The sequence below is a fragment of the Desmodus rotundus genome, chromosome 6 (genome assembly GCF_022682495.2).
Source record: "Desmodus rotundus isolate HL8 chromosome 6, HLdesRot8A.1, whole genome shotgun sequence".
In the NCBI taxonomy this organism is placed as follows: domain Eukaryota; kingdom Metazoa; phylum Chordata; class Mammalia; order Chiroptera; family Phyllostomidae; genus Desmodus; species Desmodus rotundus.
In genome coordinates this window covers 15,908,039-15,926,213 of record NC_071392.1, presented here as the reverse complement: position 1 = coordinate 15,926,213, position 18,175 = coordinate 15,908,039, and the positions used below count along the sequence as shown (strand labels likewise).

Sequence of the window (18,175 nt, the reverse complement as noted above, 5' to 3'; positions counted from 1 at the left end):
TTTTTCCTGCTTCCCTGTCCCACGCAGATGATGATAGAGTGTCTTTACCCAGAGAACCCGAGTGCTAGTGAAGCCTTACAGGTTCCCTCGGACCCTGAATAAGCCTCTCGGAGCACTGCTATGTGCTGGGGGCTGTATGCAGCATTAGGGGGCTGCAGATTCAAAGCATGATGAGGTACAGGTCCTGCTCTTAAAGAAGCTACATTTCCCTAGGGGAAAGACAGACCTATAAACAATAAAAGGAATACAATGCCATTGGTGAGATGATAGAAATAGACATGACAGGGAGTTGTCATTTCTATGGAGACTTGCAAAGGTATTATGGGAAAAAATTACACATGATTGCATTGACCTTTCATGTGAGTCTTGAAAGATGAGTGGGCATTTATCAGATAGACAAATGGGAGAAGAGAACCCTAAAACAAGAGAACTAATACCAAACAGCAAAACGCATGGGGCATCCCAGCAGCTTTAGGGACCTGCAAATGGGATCCAAACCAGCAAAGAGTCTTGTGTTGGGCGGGCAAAGAGGGCAGTGTGGAGAGATGGGTGGACTGGGAACGATGCGGCCAGAGAGGTCCTCGGGGCCCAGAACACAGAGGTCCTCAGGCATCCACATGTGACCTGTAGGTTGTCCTTTTCCTGTAGGTTGTTAATTTTTTCCCCAGACACGCTCAAAGGGTCCTTTGCCTTCAGTAACGTTAGGTGACAGCAGCAATGGTTTTTGAACAAATGACCACACCTCCCTGGATAACAGACATGGAGTCTCATTTTTTCACTTGAGAATCGTGAACCTAAGTCCGTGGGAAGGCTAGTGAAGACTCTTAAGCATGCTGGGAGCAATGGGATCAAATTTATGTCACTGAAGGTCACACTGTTGGTGGTATAGGGACATGGGCCTCGAGCCAGAGTCTAATTAGCAAACAATTACAGTAATTTGGTTGAGACATGATATGAGCCTAAACTAAGGCAGTCACTATAGATACAGAAGAGGGTAAACCAAAGAATTCCTAAGGAGTAAGTGTCATCAATTCATAGTTATTAATTGGATGTCATTGTGGGTAGGGAAGAAGTACGGTTCAAGGGTAATTTCCAGTTTTCTGCCAGATTAAATGATGGTATGATTTTTGGAGAGATGTGACATAGGAATAGGACTAGGAGTATGTGTAGGGTAAGAATAATTTCACTTACTAGACAATCAAAGATTGAGGTGCTGCTTTAACACCTAGGAAGCCATTCGGCCTATGAGCTCCCTAAGGACATCTCGGCTGAACAGTAGGCAGGGAGCACCTGCAGAGCAGTAGTTAAGCCACCGTGGAGGATGAGATTATCCACAGAGATGCTAGGATGGAGGGCACGCGCATTTTACAGATGAGAAAAATGGGGACTGAAGGAGCTAAGTTAGTCTTCTTGGATGCCCTGTGATTCTATGAAGTTTAATATGTGGAAACCTAATTTCTTAAACAGCCTTTCCAAATAAATAGGCAATACCATCTTTCTGTAGAAATCCTATGAATACTACTGGACCAAACTAACTTTTCCTACTCTCTCACTCCATTTCCCCCCACATCTTGTTCATTTTCCCATCGGTGTTTCGGAACCCGTGTTTTGTTTTCCACCTCACATTGTGGCTCAAACCCCTCCTTTCTTCACGCGGGCCGGAGTAATCTTTTTGCCTCTTCTTCTGCTCACTCCTCTCCAACCCAGAGAGTGGTGAAAACAATCTTTTCCAATATTGTGTCTATCTTCAATCCCCTGTTTTAAAGATGCTTTAAAAACTCCCTAATGCCTGTTATAAGGAATTGAATTGAAGCTCTTCTGTGACGATTGCAAAACGCTTTACCTCTCTGATGTAAGAGTTAGGAAGCATAATATTAAATTAGACATGGACCCATCATTCAAGTTATGAACTGAAAGGTTCCCAATATTCTTCAAGGCACCTTTGTGCTGCTCTCCTCCCCCATTACCCCTGCTCTCCCAAAGGTGGTCAATATCCTAAGTTTTGTTATCACTCCATTATTTTATTTAAAAGAGTTTCAGCATACACATGCATTTTCCAAAAATAATGTATTCTTTAATTTTGCTTGATTTTGGACTCTATAAAAATGTCATTATAATGAATATAGTTTAAAGGGACTTGAATTTTTTACACAATATTATGTTTTAAGCCTTACTATATTCTTGCTTTTAGCTCTTATTCTTTCATTTTCACCACTATATTTCATCACTATTGAAGGGTGTGGCTATTCCTCAATGTATTTAATGTTTTTGTTGAAGGACAGTTAGGCTATTTTCAGACCTTTTGCTATAGAAGCCACGCTGCTATGAACATTAATGTACCGAATGTTCGTACTCACATCTACAGGCGCGTACACACAGAACTTCTTCACAGTTCACATTCTGGAGTAGCACGGCGGGGTTGTACAGCATGCTCACAATTGGCTTTAACAGATGATGCCAAATTGTTCTTCAAAATGTTTGTGTAAATTTCCGTGCTCACCGGTAGTGTGCAAGAGAGAGTTACAAAGAACTGAACTAGGGGCTTTCACCCTTCTGCTGTTTTGTATGATACAAAAGATTTCAGTGTTCAATACCATTTGCCACTGTTTTCATAGGATGTAGGAATAAGGGGAACTATTCCTACATCCTATTTTTTCCACCTCTTATTTTTGAATGGAAAAAAAAAATCAAGGATACTCAACATTTTGAGGATAGTTTTGTTTATAAAAGCTTTAAAAGTAGTTTGGAGTAAAGTTTGGTATTTTAGTGAGTGTATTCTTTCCACCGGACAAGAAATATGTTTTGCCCTGGCTGGTGTGACTCGGTGTATTGAGTGCCGGTCTGCAAAGCAAAGGGTCACTGGTTCGATTCCCAGTCTAGGGCACATGCCTGGGTTGTGGGCCAGGTTCCCAGTAGGGGGTGCACAAGAGGCAACCACACATTGATGTTTCTCTCCCTCTCTTTCTCCCTCCCTCCCCCTCTCTAAAAAATAAATACAATCTTTAAAAAAAAGAATTGTTTTAATTATGTTTAATATTTAAACATAAATATGTTTAAACAAGGCACATGCTCTCTTGTTCCTTCATGTAACTCTTTAAAAAGAGAGAAAGAAACTTTCTAAAATATTCACACATATGGATACTAGAAGGGGATATGGAAAAATAAAAAGAGATTGGTAGAAATAGGTATTAATCTTTCTTTTAATGCAACAAATAAAAACTAGGAAAAACACTGGAAAAGAAAATTAACAGGCAGATGTTGATATGCTTTGTTTAATAATAGAAATAGAAACCCATTTGCAGTGTTAAAACAGGGACAGAAAATTTTGATTTTATCTCGATGACATCCCCAACAAATCTATGCCTGGAAATTTTCTAATAGGTCTTCTGTTGTGATCTTCAACAATGAATGTTTTACTTAATTTTGTTGATGTTTCCCTTTGTATTGTAAAGACAGAACAGTAGTGAAAACAAGAAAAAGAAGGAGAGACAAACCGTAGGGATTGAAGCCGGGGTATTCACCCAGCTTCAATCCCTATGGTTTTAAATGTCTTTAAAAATCGTATTCCTCAAATGCAGGTGGAATAACACGTTTATACTCCCGAGAGAAATCACATCCCTCAGAAAGTTTCCGGCTATTCATAGTGTTTTTGTTTATCTTCGTTCTGTTTATTTGAGGATTTTAAAGAACTAATGTTAGTTTACTCTTCCTAATAATGACTGTCTGAGAAGATGCTTGTGATAGATATAGCATAGTCCAAAAGTTGAAGTTCATTAATAATTGGAATGTTGTGGAGTATGAAGTAATGAATACTAATTACTCCTTTCATGTCTGACAGCTCCCTGTGGACCAATACATCAGCCCAGACTTTAATTTGGTTCTAGTAATGGTTTCGTCAATAGCACATTAAATCTGTGTTTGAGAAGATATACAGTTGAACCTGACCCACATAGGAGATACCGCTGTCATAAAATGGCCACAGGCTGACAACAGCTGGGTAATTACAAATAATTAAATCCACCAAACTCCAGACAATCCTAATTTTAAACAAAATATATCTTATGGTCGTAATCGACAGAAAACATATCTGGGAAGATTTATCAACACATACTTTTTCCAAAGCAAATTTACTGGCTTACATATTAGAGAAGCTGCTGATCTGTGAAGCATCTTCATAAAATTATATCTCTCTAATCTTTCAGATCCCACCAAACATTAGTGAAGTCATTTTTTAACTTTCATTTTAGCAGGAGTAACCTAACTGCAAGATGTATTTTGAATGGAAAATGCATGGATGTTTATGAGCATACAAATGTTTTTAAAGACATTTTATATTTTATTCTATATTTATTTTTATATAATTATTTTTAGTAATAGTCTTTAAGTAGTATTCCTTAAATCTAACTAATAGAAGTATTAGCTATGTGACATAAACTTCTATTTTTATGGAAATAATAAAATGAAAGGGAGACAGTATTCTACAGACACTTATTTTATGACTGCGTTTCCTGAAAGTTGTGCTGAAATTAAAATGAGGAAGTTTCTTCGTTAGCAAGTTTTCAATTTATTAAATATTATGTTGCTGCTTTTGGCCTTGATGCCCTACGATTGTACTACAGTTGATTAGAGATCTATCTGAACGAGGTCTTAGGTGGGATGTAAGATAAAACCATGTTAAATTCAATCTCTTGCTGTAATAGAGTGTTCCCTTGAGCTGGAAGCTTATGGTCTTAAGAAAACTCTGGAGTTATGTAATTCTCTCGTGTCCTGTGGGTAAGAATATTTTTTATTTTCACGTTAATTTATGCCTTCATTGAACAGAACTCAGCATTCTAGGCTCTCCCAATTTCTAAATTGAAAATAAAATTTAATTGCAGAAAAGACCTCCAATAACCCTTCTATCCTAAGTCCTTAAGCTTTGCTTTAAGTGAGTGTAACAGGCGGGGTCTGTGGACGGTGCCCACGCACTCACAGTCGCTGTAAGTGTAACAGGCGGGGTCTGCGGACGGTGCCCACATGCTCACAGTCGCCGTGTGGGTATTGTTTGACATTATCTGAAAGGAAATACTGAATAGGGTCACAGATGAAGAACCTTAGATTCTTTTTTTCAAAAAAGCAATTTACTGTTTTTTCTTTTTAAAAAAGGGCAAACAAATATAAATGGAAGCAGAATTTCTTTTTCATGGTACCCTATAATATTTAAATATGGATGTATTGAAATATATAATATGTATGTTTTATATATTTTATTTCTATATCTCAAAAGGGTAGTCATCTGCTATGATTTTCTTTTTTAGCTCCTTTTTTTTTTCCTGTTCAGTGGTACCTGGACTCTTGCAACATTAATCTTTTTTTTTAATTCTAATTGAAGTTAGCTTTTGTCTTAGAAGGATGTGTTCGTTATGTTAAGTGTATGAAGCAGCAGGACGATGAACTCATTTCTATTCAGGACTTTTCTTTCCTTCCTCCTCTTGAAAGTCTTGCCAGCTGTGCAGCTTTCAGCAGAAACCGGGTTGGACCAACTGAAGCATCCCCCTCCTGCCCAGGTTGCTAAGTAACACCTCCCTCCACCTTGCTCCACACCTGATCCTTTCCACTGCACTCTCAGACGAAGCTGTTGGACCTCACAAGTCTCTTCTAGAAGCTTTTAATTTGAAACAGCAGGGTATGCAATAAGCCTTTTAGGTGTCCATTGAAAAGTTTTTTTCCTTCTCCTGTTTTTTTTTTTTCCAACTAGTGGGACTACATTATTTATTAGTCTCAACACCCACCTGCTATCTCTTTATCCTGACGAAACTGTTGGATGAGGCCCAGAGAATGGGATTCCTCGCGTTCAGAGAGCTTGTTCACTGTCTGAATTGCCCATCTTGGACGCACTGTCTTAGGAAATGTCTCTCCAAGTGGCCTTGTGAGAAAGTTTCCGCAAATCTCTTTCTAAAACGGGTCCTACTGCACGCCCCTGCCTCGTAAAAACTTTGCTCTGCCACAGAAGCAAGTCCTTATTCTAAACTGAAGATGCTGCTTTTCCAGGTTTGGTTTTTGATGGCAATAAAAAGCGATGGTGTTCGTTCAGGCGCTCAGAGTATCTGATCACTAGGGAAACTTGTTCAGGTTTTTATGATTCAAGACAGATGGCATTTTCAAAGTAGCTACACTAAATCTTGAGAACAGTTCCAACAAAAATAAGAGACGCTTCCTAAATCCCCAGACATATTTCTTAGTAATAAGAACTCCAGATGATAATCTCAGTTTTGGAGAGTCATCTTGGTTATGGTGGGACATTGCCGCCTCTCTCACCTCACAGGGATTCTGGCTTTCAGGGACATTTTTGTCCTGGGAGAAGTGTATCTCCATGTTTATCAGAGAAATGCTGTGAACACCAGCCAAAAAATCATTTTCAAGTGTTTTTAATGTAATTTGCATATCAGTCCCTCACAATAAGAGTGACCCTTCATGACTTGAAAAAATTAGGACTCTTTTCATCCCAGATTTTGGCTGGATTTTTAAAAAGATTTTATTTATTTATTTTTAGAGAGGGGGAAGAAAGGAGAAAGAGAGGAAGAGAAACATCAATGTGTGGTTGCCTCTCACACGCCCCCTACTGGGGACCTGGCCTGCAACCCAGGCATGTGCCCTGGCTGGGAATGGAACAAGCACCCTTTCGTTTGCAGGCTGGTACTCAATCCACTGAGCCACACCAGCCAGGACTTTGGCAGGATTTTGAATAAACTTTTGAAAGAACTTTGAAATTCCCAATGTATTTGATTTTTATACAAACCTGACACATGGAAAACTGAATTTATAGTTAATCTGTAGATGACTGTCTTTTTTGATACATTAATTCATTCAGCTAAGAAGTGTGTATTTTGACACACTTAAAATATTACATTTTCTTTTCCTGAAAGCCAGGAGATAGAAAACTTTATGTAAATTGAGTGATTTATTTTTATAATTTTGTAAATTAAGTAACTCATTTTATGGAACTATATAGCTCTCAGATTAGGTCTGGGCATCTCAATAATCAGTGCTACTTTCTTTCACAAACAAGGACAGACTTCCTAAGCAAAGATCAACAGGGCATGTTCTCTGAGCTGTGTCTTTAAATTTCTTTCTCTAGTGGCCACAGACTGTTATGAGTCAATCATATGCTCTCGCTACCCTCTTGTGATTGACAGTCAGACAGGTTGACAGAGGTTGGTGTTATAAGCCGTCACCATCAAACAGAGCAAATTAACCTGCAGTCTGATGCAGTGAAATGAACTTTATACTAGGAGTCCAGAGACCCAAGTTCTAGTCCCTGATCTGCCACTAAGCAATGTGACCTTGGACAAGTCATAAACTCTGGGTTCATAAAAAAGAATCAGCTGAATGATCACTAGGGGCTCTTCTTTAAAATTACAACCCTGCTGGGTGAAACAATGTTTTGACTCACCCTGTGTCCTACCCAATTAAGCCATGGTGTGTATACTGGGAAAACACATTTTATTTCAGTCTGTGTTCATATAATTGGTCTCTCACCTCCAAGTCAGCAGATCTCAGCCAATGAGAAGAGGGGGCAGGAGGAGCTCTCTTCCTTGAGATTCCTTCCCCCACACTTGATTCTCACTGTGATACAGCGTCAGGGGCCGGAGTCCTGTTCCTGGAAGGCATGGGGCTGGAAAATGGGTTAAGAACTACTCATTTAAGAAAGTAACCACACTTCTGTGTTTTATGCTGCTCTTCACACCTTGCTCTTGCTTCTCATTGAAGTTGAAGTTTAAGAACTCATAGCTGCCTTCTGTGGTCTAGAAGTCACGACCTCTGGCTTCATGTCTTTCACAGAAACAACGAAACGATTGTTTGCTTTTCCCACCCCTCTGGTTAACAACGCTGTTGTTTGGATCTTTCAAATCGTGAGGGAGCACTAGCTGTCCATTTAATTTTCCCAGATAGGAGATTAACCAAAAATTAACCTAGCAGCAATAATAAAACCCAGTGAGTCGTTCAGCAGTCTTGCCTTTCATAGAGTATAAACACCCCAGTTGAGGATAATTTACTCTCCCTGGGAAATCTAAGCCTATAAAATGATGTGTCTGAGCACAACGTAAAAGCCAGTCTCATAGGCGGACATCCTTACCTCTTGCAGCAGCATAGTGGATTTTCGCCAGGTAACTGCCTTATCAGAGGAAATCAGACCAGTCCCTTAAACAGGATTTCTGGTTCTCAAACTGAATGATTCAGGGTATATGTCACGTGCACGGGAATTTAGTGCCGCAGAGTCACCTCTGAGCCATCTTAGGGAGCATTACTATAACTGAGATATCAGGTTAAATACATATTTAACCAGTTAAAAGCTGTTGTCACCTGCAAAATTGCCAGAACTTTATAATCCATGGTGGCCAGTCTCATGCTTTTTTCTTTTTTTTCCTTGAAAGACCAAGGAGGGGAAGCACAGTTATGTGTAGAGGCTGATTGGGAAAATTGTAGCTTGGCATTATTGGGAAATCCGTGGGGATTAGCATAATCTGTGAGAGGAGATTACGCTAATACCATGACCTGGTGTGACCCTCTGGAGTGGCAAATGGCAAACAGCCTATCTTGGTAAGGCCTGTGAGCTAAGAATGGTTTGCTGTTGTAGTTTATCTTTGATTTCTTTGTATTTGTTTGTTTGTTTATCCTCACTCAAGGACATGCTTATTTTTTTTTTTTAGAGAGAGTAGAAGGGAGGGAGAAAGAGAGAAACATTGATCGGTTGCCTCTCATAAGTGCCCCAACCAGGGGCCAAACCCCCAACCCAGGCATGTGCCCTGACCGAGAATCGAACTGGCGACCTTTCTTTTCAGATTATGGGATGATTCTCCAAACAACTGAGCCATAGTGGCCAGAGATGATTTCTTTTTTTGAAAAACTTTTTTTGTATTTTTAATTATAGTCGACATAACAATGTTACATTAGTTTCAGGTGCACAACATTGTGATTAGACATTTGTATAACTTACGAAGATCTTAACAATGGTTTTAAGGGGTTGTCAGTAACAAAGAACAGAATAGGCAGAGATGTATGTGGCCCACGAAGCCTAAAATATTTTCTGTCTGGCCCTTTATAGAAACTGTTCTCCAGCCCCTGCTCAACAGGGATTTCTTCCTGAGGCCTGAAGAAACACGCCCAACTCCCTCCCCACAAATCTCAAAATTACTTTGACTTCTTACTGCATGCATTTCCTAACCCTGCCACAAGGAGCAGTCCCATTAGACAACAGTAATGAAAATTCTAAGCTTGATTTATTGTGCTCTTCATTTACATTTAAATTTTTAAAGTGTAAAAATGTTTAAATCCTCTTTGCATCTAGGGATATTTGTTAGTGGTTAAAACAAGAATTTTATGGAATATGAGCTCAAACCCAGTGAAAATTCATAAGCAAAGGAGGGGAAATTCAACCTGAAGTCATGGACGCTTATGACAGACCCGGCATTTCTCCCAGACACTTGCCGAGAGAGGAGTGAATTCAGACCCAGATGGAGCGGTAATCAGAAAATCCCTACATGCGCACAGACGTTGATTAATTATTAGAGCATGGGTTTTATTACTTGCATATGTAAATGAGCATAGACCTCGGTTATCTCTTATGTGTGAGAACCCTAAGTAATTACACAAAACCTTCACTCTTGAAATTTCCCTTATCCGCCAGTCACACTAGGCCACCAGCCACACAGTGAATAGTACCAGCAAAGGAAGACCTCCCCGAAGCTTACTGGTGAGACCAAACTTGGAAACCCTTCGAAAGGGAAACTCAAATCATGGGAGAAAGTTTGAAGATGTCCCCAATGTAGATATGATTGAATGTGTCTTCAGTCAAAAAGAAGGTTAACTAAGAAAGTGCTCTTGTCACCTAAGGCCATCCTGTGAGATAACTCGATACACTCAAAGGTCAAGCATGAACCGCTGGGAGACTGCAGTCAGCATGGTTAATTTCCTTACTGATGGACAAAAGTCCACATGCTAGTATTGACCTCTTGATAGAGTGTTCTCTTTTTTTTCTTTCTTGGTAACATCATCACTAACGCATACTTGACATACATACAACTTAGTCATTTAAAGTGAACAATTCAGTGGTATTTGATATATTCACAGCATGAGGGAGCTATTAACCACAGTCAATTTTAGAACTGAAATTCCTAAGCAACCAAACTTATTTGCTGTCTCTATTGATGTGCCTATTCTGGGTATTTCCTGTAAGTAGAATCATATATTATGTGGTCTTCTGTAATTGGCTGCTTTTGCTTGGCATAATGTTTTCAGGGTTCACCCCTGTTGTAGCATGTATCAGTACTTTCTTTTTTATGGCTGAATAATATTCTGTTACTTAGGCATACCACAATTTGTCTATCCAGGGGTTTACAGACATTTCGGTTGTTTCTGGCTTTCGGCTATTGTGAATAACACTGCTCTGAACATTTGTGTACAAACTCTACGTGGACATAGGTTTTCCATTCTTTGGGGTCTTTACCTAGAAGTGGAATTGCAGGCTTAAACAATAACTCTATGTTTAAGACTCTGAGAAACTGCCAATTCCGTTTTCCAAAGTGGTGGGACCATTTTACATTCCTACCTGCAGTTTATGAGGGTTCTAATTACGTTCCATCCTCCCCAACACTTGCTATTGTCTGTGGGTTTGGTTTGTTTGTTTTGGCTGCAGCCATGTAGTAGGTATGATGTGGCACCTTACTGTGGTTTTGAATTGCATTTCCTTGATGGCTAACGATGTGCATATCTTCTTTGGAGAAATGTCTACTCAGGTCCTTTGCCCATCTGTTAATTGAGCAGACCTTTGATCTGTCCCATTGTAGGCATTTTATACATATTTATTTATTAGCCAAATAAATAAAAGAATGAGTCAGTATGGAAAATTTTATACCCATAATGCCAATTTTGAGAAAGTAATAATGTCTGTGAGAGCAGAGCCCGTGCCAGTCTTGCTAATGGTTTATGCCCAGTGTGTGGAAGACTCTGTCCGCCCAGCACAGTGTCGGGCTCAGTGAGTGTAAATGCTCACAGAATGAATGAATATTGGTTGCAACATGTTTCATGATAAAAACAAGTAGCTGGAGAAATTATCAATAAGGTCATGGTTATTCAATGAGCATGATATCACCTGGAAAATATGTGCAAACAGGTACACAGATGGCGTCAGATCTATGACCTGGACAGCAAGGGCTCTGGGCCACTGTGCCCTCCAGACACAGTAACAGCCGCTGCCTGGGTCACTTGTAACATTTGACCTGTGGTTCATTTGTCTCTGGACGTTCCCAGCGTCCTTAACAGTGATGTGAATACTTGTATTTTTCAGGGTTTTTTTAAGGGAAGTATGTATTATATAGATGCATAGTGGCCCAGAAAAAGGTTGCTACCTGAATTGCCCTTTTTCTTTCTGGGGAAAAAAACCACATAGGAAATCCTGGCAAAGGAAAAACGAACCAAAACTACATCATGTGAAACAAGTCACCATTTAACTAGGAAAGAGCTTCTCGCACAACAGCTTGTTTGGCAAGTCTTTTCAAGCTTGTGAAAGCTTTTGTTGCAAATATGAGATCCCTACAATGGAAAAAAAATTCAAGAGCTGATCATGAATCTAACGAATCATTGGAGCTGTAGTGATTAACACTTCAGTGATTAAAACTGCAGCGATTTCAGAAAATTATTTGTAACAATATTTACACAATAAAACAAATTGTTTCATAAAAATGTCTCCAGTCCAATAGCGTGGCCAATGGATCTGTGGCCTGTGTGTTACCATGTGACACAAGAGACTTAATCTCAGAGCTGGACACATCACAAAACATCCACCAGCAGCAACCCAACGAATTGCTACATTACGGCATTCAGGTCTCTCTGCTCAAGTGGAAGGGATGTTGTTGCAGTTATCGTGAGAGTTTAATGAAGGAACATTGTGTGAATGCTGAACCTGTTAGACCATGTCTTTCTCTTGAATCCATCCAATGTTTCAAAATTGATAAACTTGGTGAAATAACATCTCACCTGTAAGTCAATAAGATAAGTAGTAAAATATTTTCTTTATGGTTATTTAAAAGCATTATATAATATAAAAATATGGACTTTGGATAACATTCTCTCATCATTATGATGATACCTCTATAATTAAAATACTCTCTACACTGAATAGGGAAGAATCCAGAATTTTTGTGAATAAGATAAAATAGGAGACTGAGAAGACACCCTTTATACTTCAGCCACGCTCCTGGGCTTCTTACAGGGCTTGTCGCTCCTATGTAGTTCAGGCCACTTTGACTCAAGATTTTTGAGAAGTGCCAGTATTTGTGGTTTCCACCTGATGCATGAATTTAAAAACTCCCTGTTCACTAGATCTTCCTGGCAGGTTCCCGGCAGGAGAAAAGACCACAAAATAGGCTGGAATTTTTAAGTAGAATCAACAGAGTGACTGTTTACAGAAAGGATTTTCAGAGGGAAGCCAAAGGAACCTGGTAATAGGGTTCAGGCAACCAGGGATTTGCAACAGGAAGCCAGCAGTGCCTCTGCCTGAAGGTGTTACTGGGTCTGTGAGCACAGCTGTGAGAGGGAACCATCTCAAATTTAGAATAGGGAATATGGTCACAGCAGGGGAAGATCCACCTGGATCTTTCTCTCTTCCTGCACAGGAGTCTCCTCAGTTCTAACTAACACTGGCCAAGGCCACTCAGCTCCCAGAGGGGAATGGAACCCAGGTGATCAAGTCTTAGAAGTTAGACCCGCATCTGCAAAAGAGAAGCGTCAGGCCCTCCTCTGCCCCCCTCTCTCAGGGAGAGGCTGGGAGCTAGGAGGAATATGACCCATGCATTCCAAGCAGGGGGCTTCTAAAACTTTGTTTCTGAGCCAGTGCCAAAGAATCGGAAAGTAATTTTAAGTATGTATGCACTTTTAATATATACATTTTAAATATATATATACACACACCTGTACACAGATATAAAAACACAAACATAATAATTTTATCCTTAAAGAATAACAGTGTTGAGGTGTCCAACCTTTCGGCGTCTCTGCACCACAGCCGCAGAAGAGTTGTTGCCTTGGGCCACTCGTTAAATACATTGCGACACGTAATCACAGAAAAAAATCTCATAACGTTTCAAGTAAACCTGCAATTTTGTGTCGGGCTGCATTCACAGCCATCCTGGGCTCCATGTGGCCCATGGGCTGCAGGTTGGACACCCCTGGAAGGTTAGTCACAGAGAGTATAATAATAGAAGCTAATATTTGTTGTCCTTAATGTGATTTACTGTATTTAATTGTTATGACGACACTATTAGATGAGTATTACTATTACCCCCATTTTGCAATGAGGAAACTTAATTATATAGAGGTTTAGTGGATAATTCCTATTCTTTCTTTACTTCAGGGAAACCGAGAGTGGCTGAAAAATCCTGAATCACCTGGTCTCATGGCCTACATACATTATCAGAATACAGGACTGGAATGACACCTTATATCAGTTACAGCTCAGGGGAAGCTCCTGAATGTCTGTGTTCTGTCCCCTGTAGGTATATCAGGATTGGAGGCAAAGAGTGTGAATTTAACAGGAACTTCCGTCTTCTCCTTCACACGAAGCTGGCAAATCCTCACTATAAGCCAGAATTGCAAGCCCAGACAACCCTCCTCAATTTCACGGTCACAGAAGATGGTCTAGAAGCCCAGCTGCTGGCAGAGGTGGTCAGTATTGAAAGGCCAGACTTGGAGAAACTTAAGGTAAAAAATAAGAACTCATCCACCAACACTTACTCAGTACCTGCTTTGCACAAATTATAGTGCCAGACACACCAGTAGTATTAGATAGGATTCCTGCCTCCAGGATCTTGCGATCTCAGATACTTCTGATAAAGGAAGTGGTTAGGGTTGTGTCCCCAGTGGGAGGTGGGCTGGCTCTAGGTCTAGTCTGATGCAGGTGATGAGGGGACAAAGAGGCCTTTGCAGGTTGGGTGCTCATCATCAGTCCAGCCAGGGCAAAAGAACGAAAACGCAGAGTAATGGAGCAAGGTTGGGAAACTTAAGGGACTCGTTGTTGGTTATGACTAACATTTAAAGGAAAATTTATGGCTTAAAGTGCATGGATTAAGAAAAAATACTGAAAGAATTAAATTCAATGTTGAATACAGAAAATGAGGAAACAGTAAGATTATAAACATAGGAAGAAGGCAGTGGTAGAGTCAAAAGCCAAAAGCCAAAGTGTTTGCAAAACACTTTGTGTAACAAAAGCCAAAAGTGTTTACTCTCTGACCCTCAATGGAAAGAGCCTGCCACTCCTGGGATAAATCAGTGGTTCTCAGATGGTGCTTCTTGAACAGCAGCTTCAGCAGCAGGTGGGGAACTCCTTAAATCCAAACTCTCAGGCCACAGCCCAGATCCTGCTCAGCGAGATTCTGTCTCACCGAGCACTGCAAGTGGTTCTCACAGGGGCTCAGACTCCAGGTGAGCCTGCTCACCCTTGGATGGACTTCTGCACCAGCCAACCAGCAGGGCAAAGACAGCCTTCGGGTCAAGGCTGGCTGTGAGTGGGCACAGTTCCCTGGGGTCTCCTCGCAGGTATGCTCGCCTTCAGTGGCATTGCGACATGCTGGGAGTGAGGGACCCACAGCCCGGGGTTCAAAGGGCCACAGGTTTGCTGCCTTGTGCACTGACTGGACGGGGACCATGTCTGTATTTGAGACACCACATGACCGTCCAAGGAAATAGTCTTGTCATGCTTACATACTCACACATTTTTTCTTCTTTCCAAAAGGTTTGACAGCTTGGTTAATTAATTGATTTGTTTTTACTTTTGATAATGAAATTTTTCAAACATATGAAAGTGAATAGTTATAAATCCCAAATAGTTATAAATTCCCATATGTGATCACTAGCCAGCTTCAACAGCTATGAACATTGTGTTGCTCTCCCCCTACTTCTTGTCTGAAGCAGTTTTTAAAAATAAGTAAGTTATTTTATTTTGGAATGATTTTAAATTTATTTACATAAAAGTTGCAAAGCTATTATTACAAAGTTCTCATATGCTCGAACCTAGTTTTAGTTTCTTCTATTGTTATTATATTCTTTTTTGTAACATAAAAATAGAATTTATTTAAAATGCTATTCTGCTTCAATATAACAGGTGTGATGATTTTGTCTCGTAATCAAATTTGTGGGCATAGAATTGTTCTTGATATTCTTTTATTACCCTTTAATACCCGTGGAATTGATGGTGATGGCCTCGCTTTTATTTCTGACATTGGTGATATGTGCCTTCTCTCTTTTTTTCTTAGTTACCCTGGCTAAAGGGTATACATTTTACTGATCCTGTAAGGAACCAAATTTTGGTTTCTTGGTTTTTTTATTTTAAATTTCATTAGTTTAAGTTATAATTTTTATTGCTTATTTTTATCTGTTTGCTTTAAGTTTATATTGTTCCTTTTTTACTAGTTTCATAAGGTGAAAGCTTAGAAATTGAGTTTAGAGCTCTCTCTTTTTCAAATATACAATATGTCTGCAATGCTATACATTTCTCTCTAAGCACTGCTTTTGTTGTATAGCTTTTATACGTTATATTTTTGTTTTTATTTATTTCAAAATATTTTTAATTTCTCTTGAAACTTCTTTTTTGACACATGCGTTATTTAGAAGTCTATGGTTTAATTGTCAAATGTTTTGAAGATTAAAGTAACACATTCAAAGTAATGCTGTAGTGCCTCATGGGTAGTTCAGGCACCTTTTAACAGAGAATTTCATTTCCTCATTTTAGGTTAGTGGGGTTTTTCATTTAGTATTTTAAATATTTTACTGTATTCTTTTCTCATTTACATTGTTTCTCAAGAGACGTTCCATGTAATTCTTATTCTTTTCCCTCCATAGATGAGAGTTTTTTAATCCCCTGTGGCTTGTTTCAAACAAATTTTTCTTTGTCATTGATTTTCTGCACTTTAAATATGACAGGCCTAGGTGTAGAGTTTTTATTATTCATACTGCTTAGCTTGAGCTTCCTGGATTTGTGGTTTGGTGAATATCATTAATTTTGGAAAATTTGTATACATTATTACTTCCAATATTTTTTCTCCTTTTTTTCTTTCAGGTATTTTCCTTATGTAAAAATATCTGAAAGAAAAAATATTTTTTGTAATTACCCCATAGTTTTTGGCGAGTTTTTCTTTTTCTTTTTAATTCTTTTTCTCTTTTCAGTTTCAAAAGTTCCTTTTGGCATATCTTCAGGTTCACTCACTCACTCGGACTGAGTCCAGCCTACCAATGATCCCATCAAAGGCATTCTCCAGTTGTTACAGTGGTTTACATTTCTAGCACTTCATTCTGATTTTTTCTTAGAGCTTCCATCTCCCTACGTACATTGCCCAGGTGGTTCTACGTGTTGTTCATTTTTTTCCATTGGAGCCCTTAGCGTATTAAGCATAGTTATAGTTAATTCCCAGTCTGACCACTTCAAAATCTCTGCCACACCTGAGTCTTATTCTGCCACACCTGAGTCTTGTTCTGCCATTTGCTTTATCTCTTCAGACTGTGTTTTTCGCCTTTTCACAAGAGCCAGACACGATGTATTGAGTCGTGTGAACTCAGGTAAATAGAGCATCAGCATGAGGTTCTCTGTTTATATGGCTAGGAGTTAGGCTGCGTGTAAGGTTTGCTGTAGCTGTTGCTGTCATAGCTTCGGTTTCCTCTATTATCCTTGATTTTGTCTCCCGCGTCTTTGAATTGCCCTAGAAGCGCCTTCTTAAATAGAGTTTGTGTTTTGCAGCTCTCTCAGTTGTAAAGTGAGGCTATTTTACTGGAGTCTGTTGATGTGGTGGTAAGAAATTTTCAATGGAAAGTATTCCATAGTCTTATGACTAAATCTCGGGGTTTTCTAGTATGACTAGTCATTGGTATTTGCCCTTCAGAGGAGTGTCTTATCATTCATTTCTCTCTCTCCTCTGTGAGCAAGTAAGTCCAGAAGCAGCTGAATGATCTAATCACCCTTCACCCTAGATCAGGGAAGACTCTAGTAAAGTGATTTTCCTTGAGGGCAGGTTTTTGTTAAGAGAACAGAAAGCTCTTCACATATTTTAAATGCTTGCTTTCCTCTGGATATATTTCAAAATCGTTCCTTATTCCTGCCCAAAGCAGACGTAGATTTTTTCTGATCCTTCACTGTGAGAACCCCTTCTACTCACAAAGGTACGGAGGTCTCCCTTACACTGGGCCCCTGGAGTTCTTAACACTCAAGCTTTGCCTCTAGCAAGTAGCCAATTACTATTTCAATATTCCCGGTAAGCTGTGGTTGTCCTTACTCACCCCTGTCTCTAGTTTTCAGAGTGGACGTTGTTCTATGACCTCAGTTCTCTGATGGATGGAAGAAGAGTTTTGATTAGCTTTGTGTGTGTATGTGTGTGTAAGAATGGGAATGATGGCTTCCAACTCTTTAGATTCAAAGCATAAACCAGAAGTTTCTTCCCTTAGAATAGAGACTTCCTATTGGTTTATGATGTTAAGTGATTATGATAAATGTTCACACTCTGGGCCCTGCCATCTGAAACTTTTTAAACAAATTTTTAAAAATTATTATTAGCATGTTTAATATTGTGTTTTATTAGATATGATTTCAAGAAATTGATGATTAAGGAACCTCAAAAACATGAATTTAACCACCATTCTTTAAACTTTTTTTGGTTTGTGTTAGTTGGTTTTAACAAAGCACCAAAATGACTTTAAGATAGAGCTGAAGTACCTGGAGGAAGACCTCCTTCTGCGCCTCTCTGCCGCAGAGGGGAGCTTTCTGGATGACACCAAACTGGTAGAGAGACTGGAGACAACAAAGGCGACCGCCGCGGAGATAGAGCACAAGGTAGGAGCAGGCAGAGGCCGCCGGGAAGGCCCGTTTCAGTGCTCCATGGGAATGCATGCTTGGATGAAAGTGTGATCGAATTCGGTGATTTCTCTAAGAGGACTGAGTTATTGTGGAATTCAGGTCATCTAATGAACTGCCCTAAAAAATGGGCAGTGGGGGGATTCCAAATGGAGAGAGAGAGAGCTGAGCTTGTGCTTCTCTTGATTCAACAGCAATCCGGTCGTTCAGACTAGATTGTCACACTGTTTCTTGTTCTGAGTGACCACATGTAAAGAAAACTGAGGCCTGCTGGCTGATACGGTCTCAAGTCTAAAACGACTT

At 39.6% G+C, this 18,175-nt stretch overlaps 1 protein-coding gene across 2 annotated transcripts in view; it reads left to right on the top strand.

Moving 5' to 3' along the window:
• Positions 1-18,175, top strand: part of DNAH11 (dynein axonemal heavy chain 11) — a 249,553-nt gene that overhangs the window by 193,889 nt on the left and 37,489 nt on the right. For both annotated transcript variants that reach the window (XM_045197324.3, XM_053927361.2), the window contains exons 66-67: positions 13,533-13,737; positions 17,687-17,851. In XM_045197324.3, the coding sequence (XP_045053259.2) occupies positions 13,533-13,737; positions 17,687-17,851 (370 nt within the window). The remainder of the gene's footprint in view (positions 1-13,532; positions 13,738-17,686; positions 17,852-18,175) is intronic.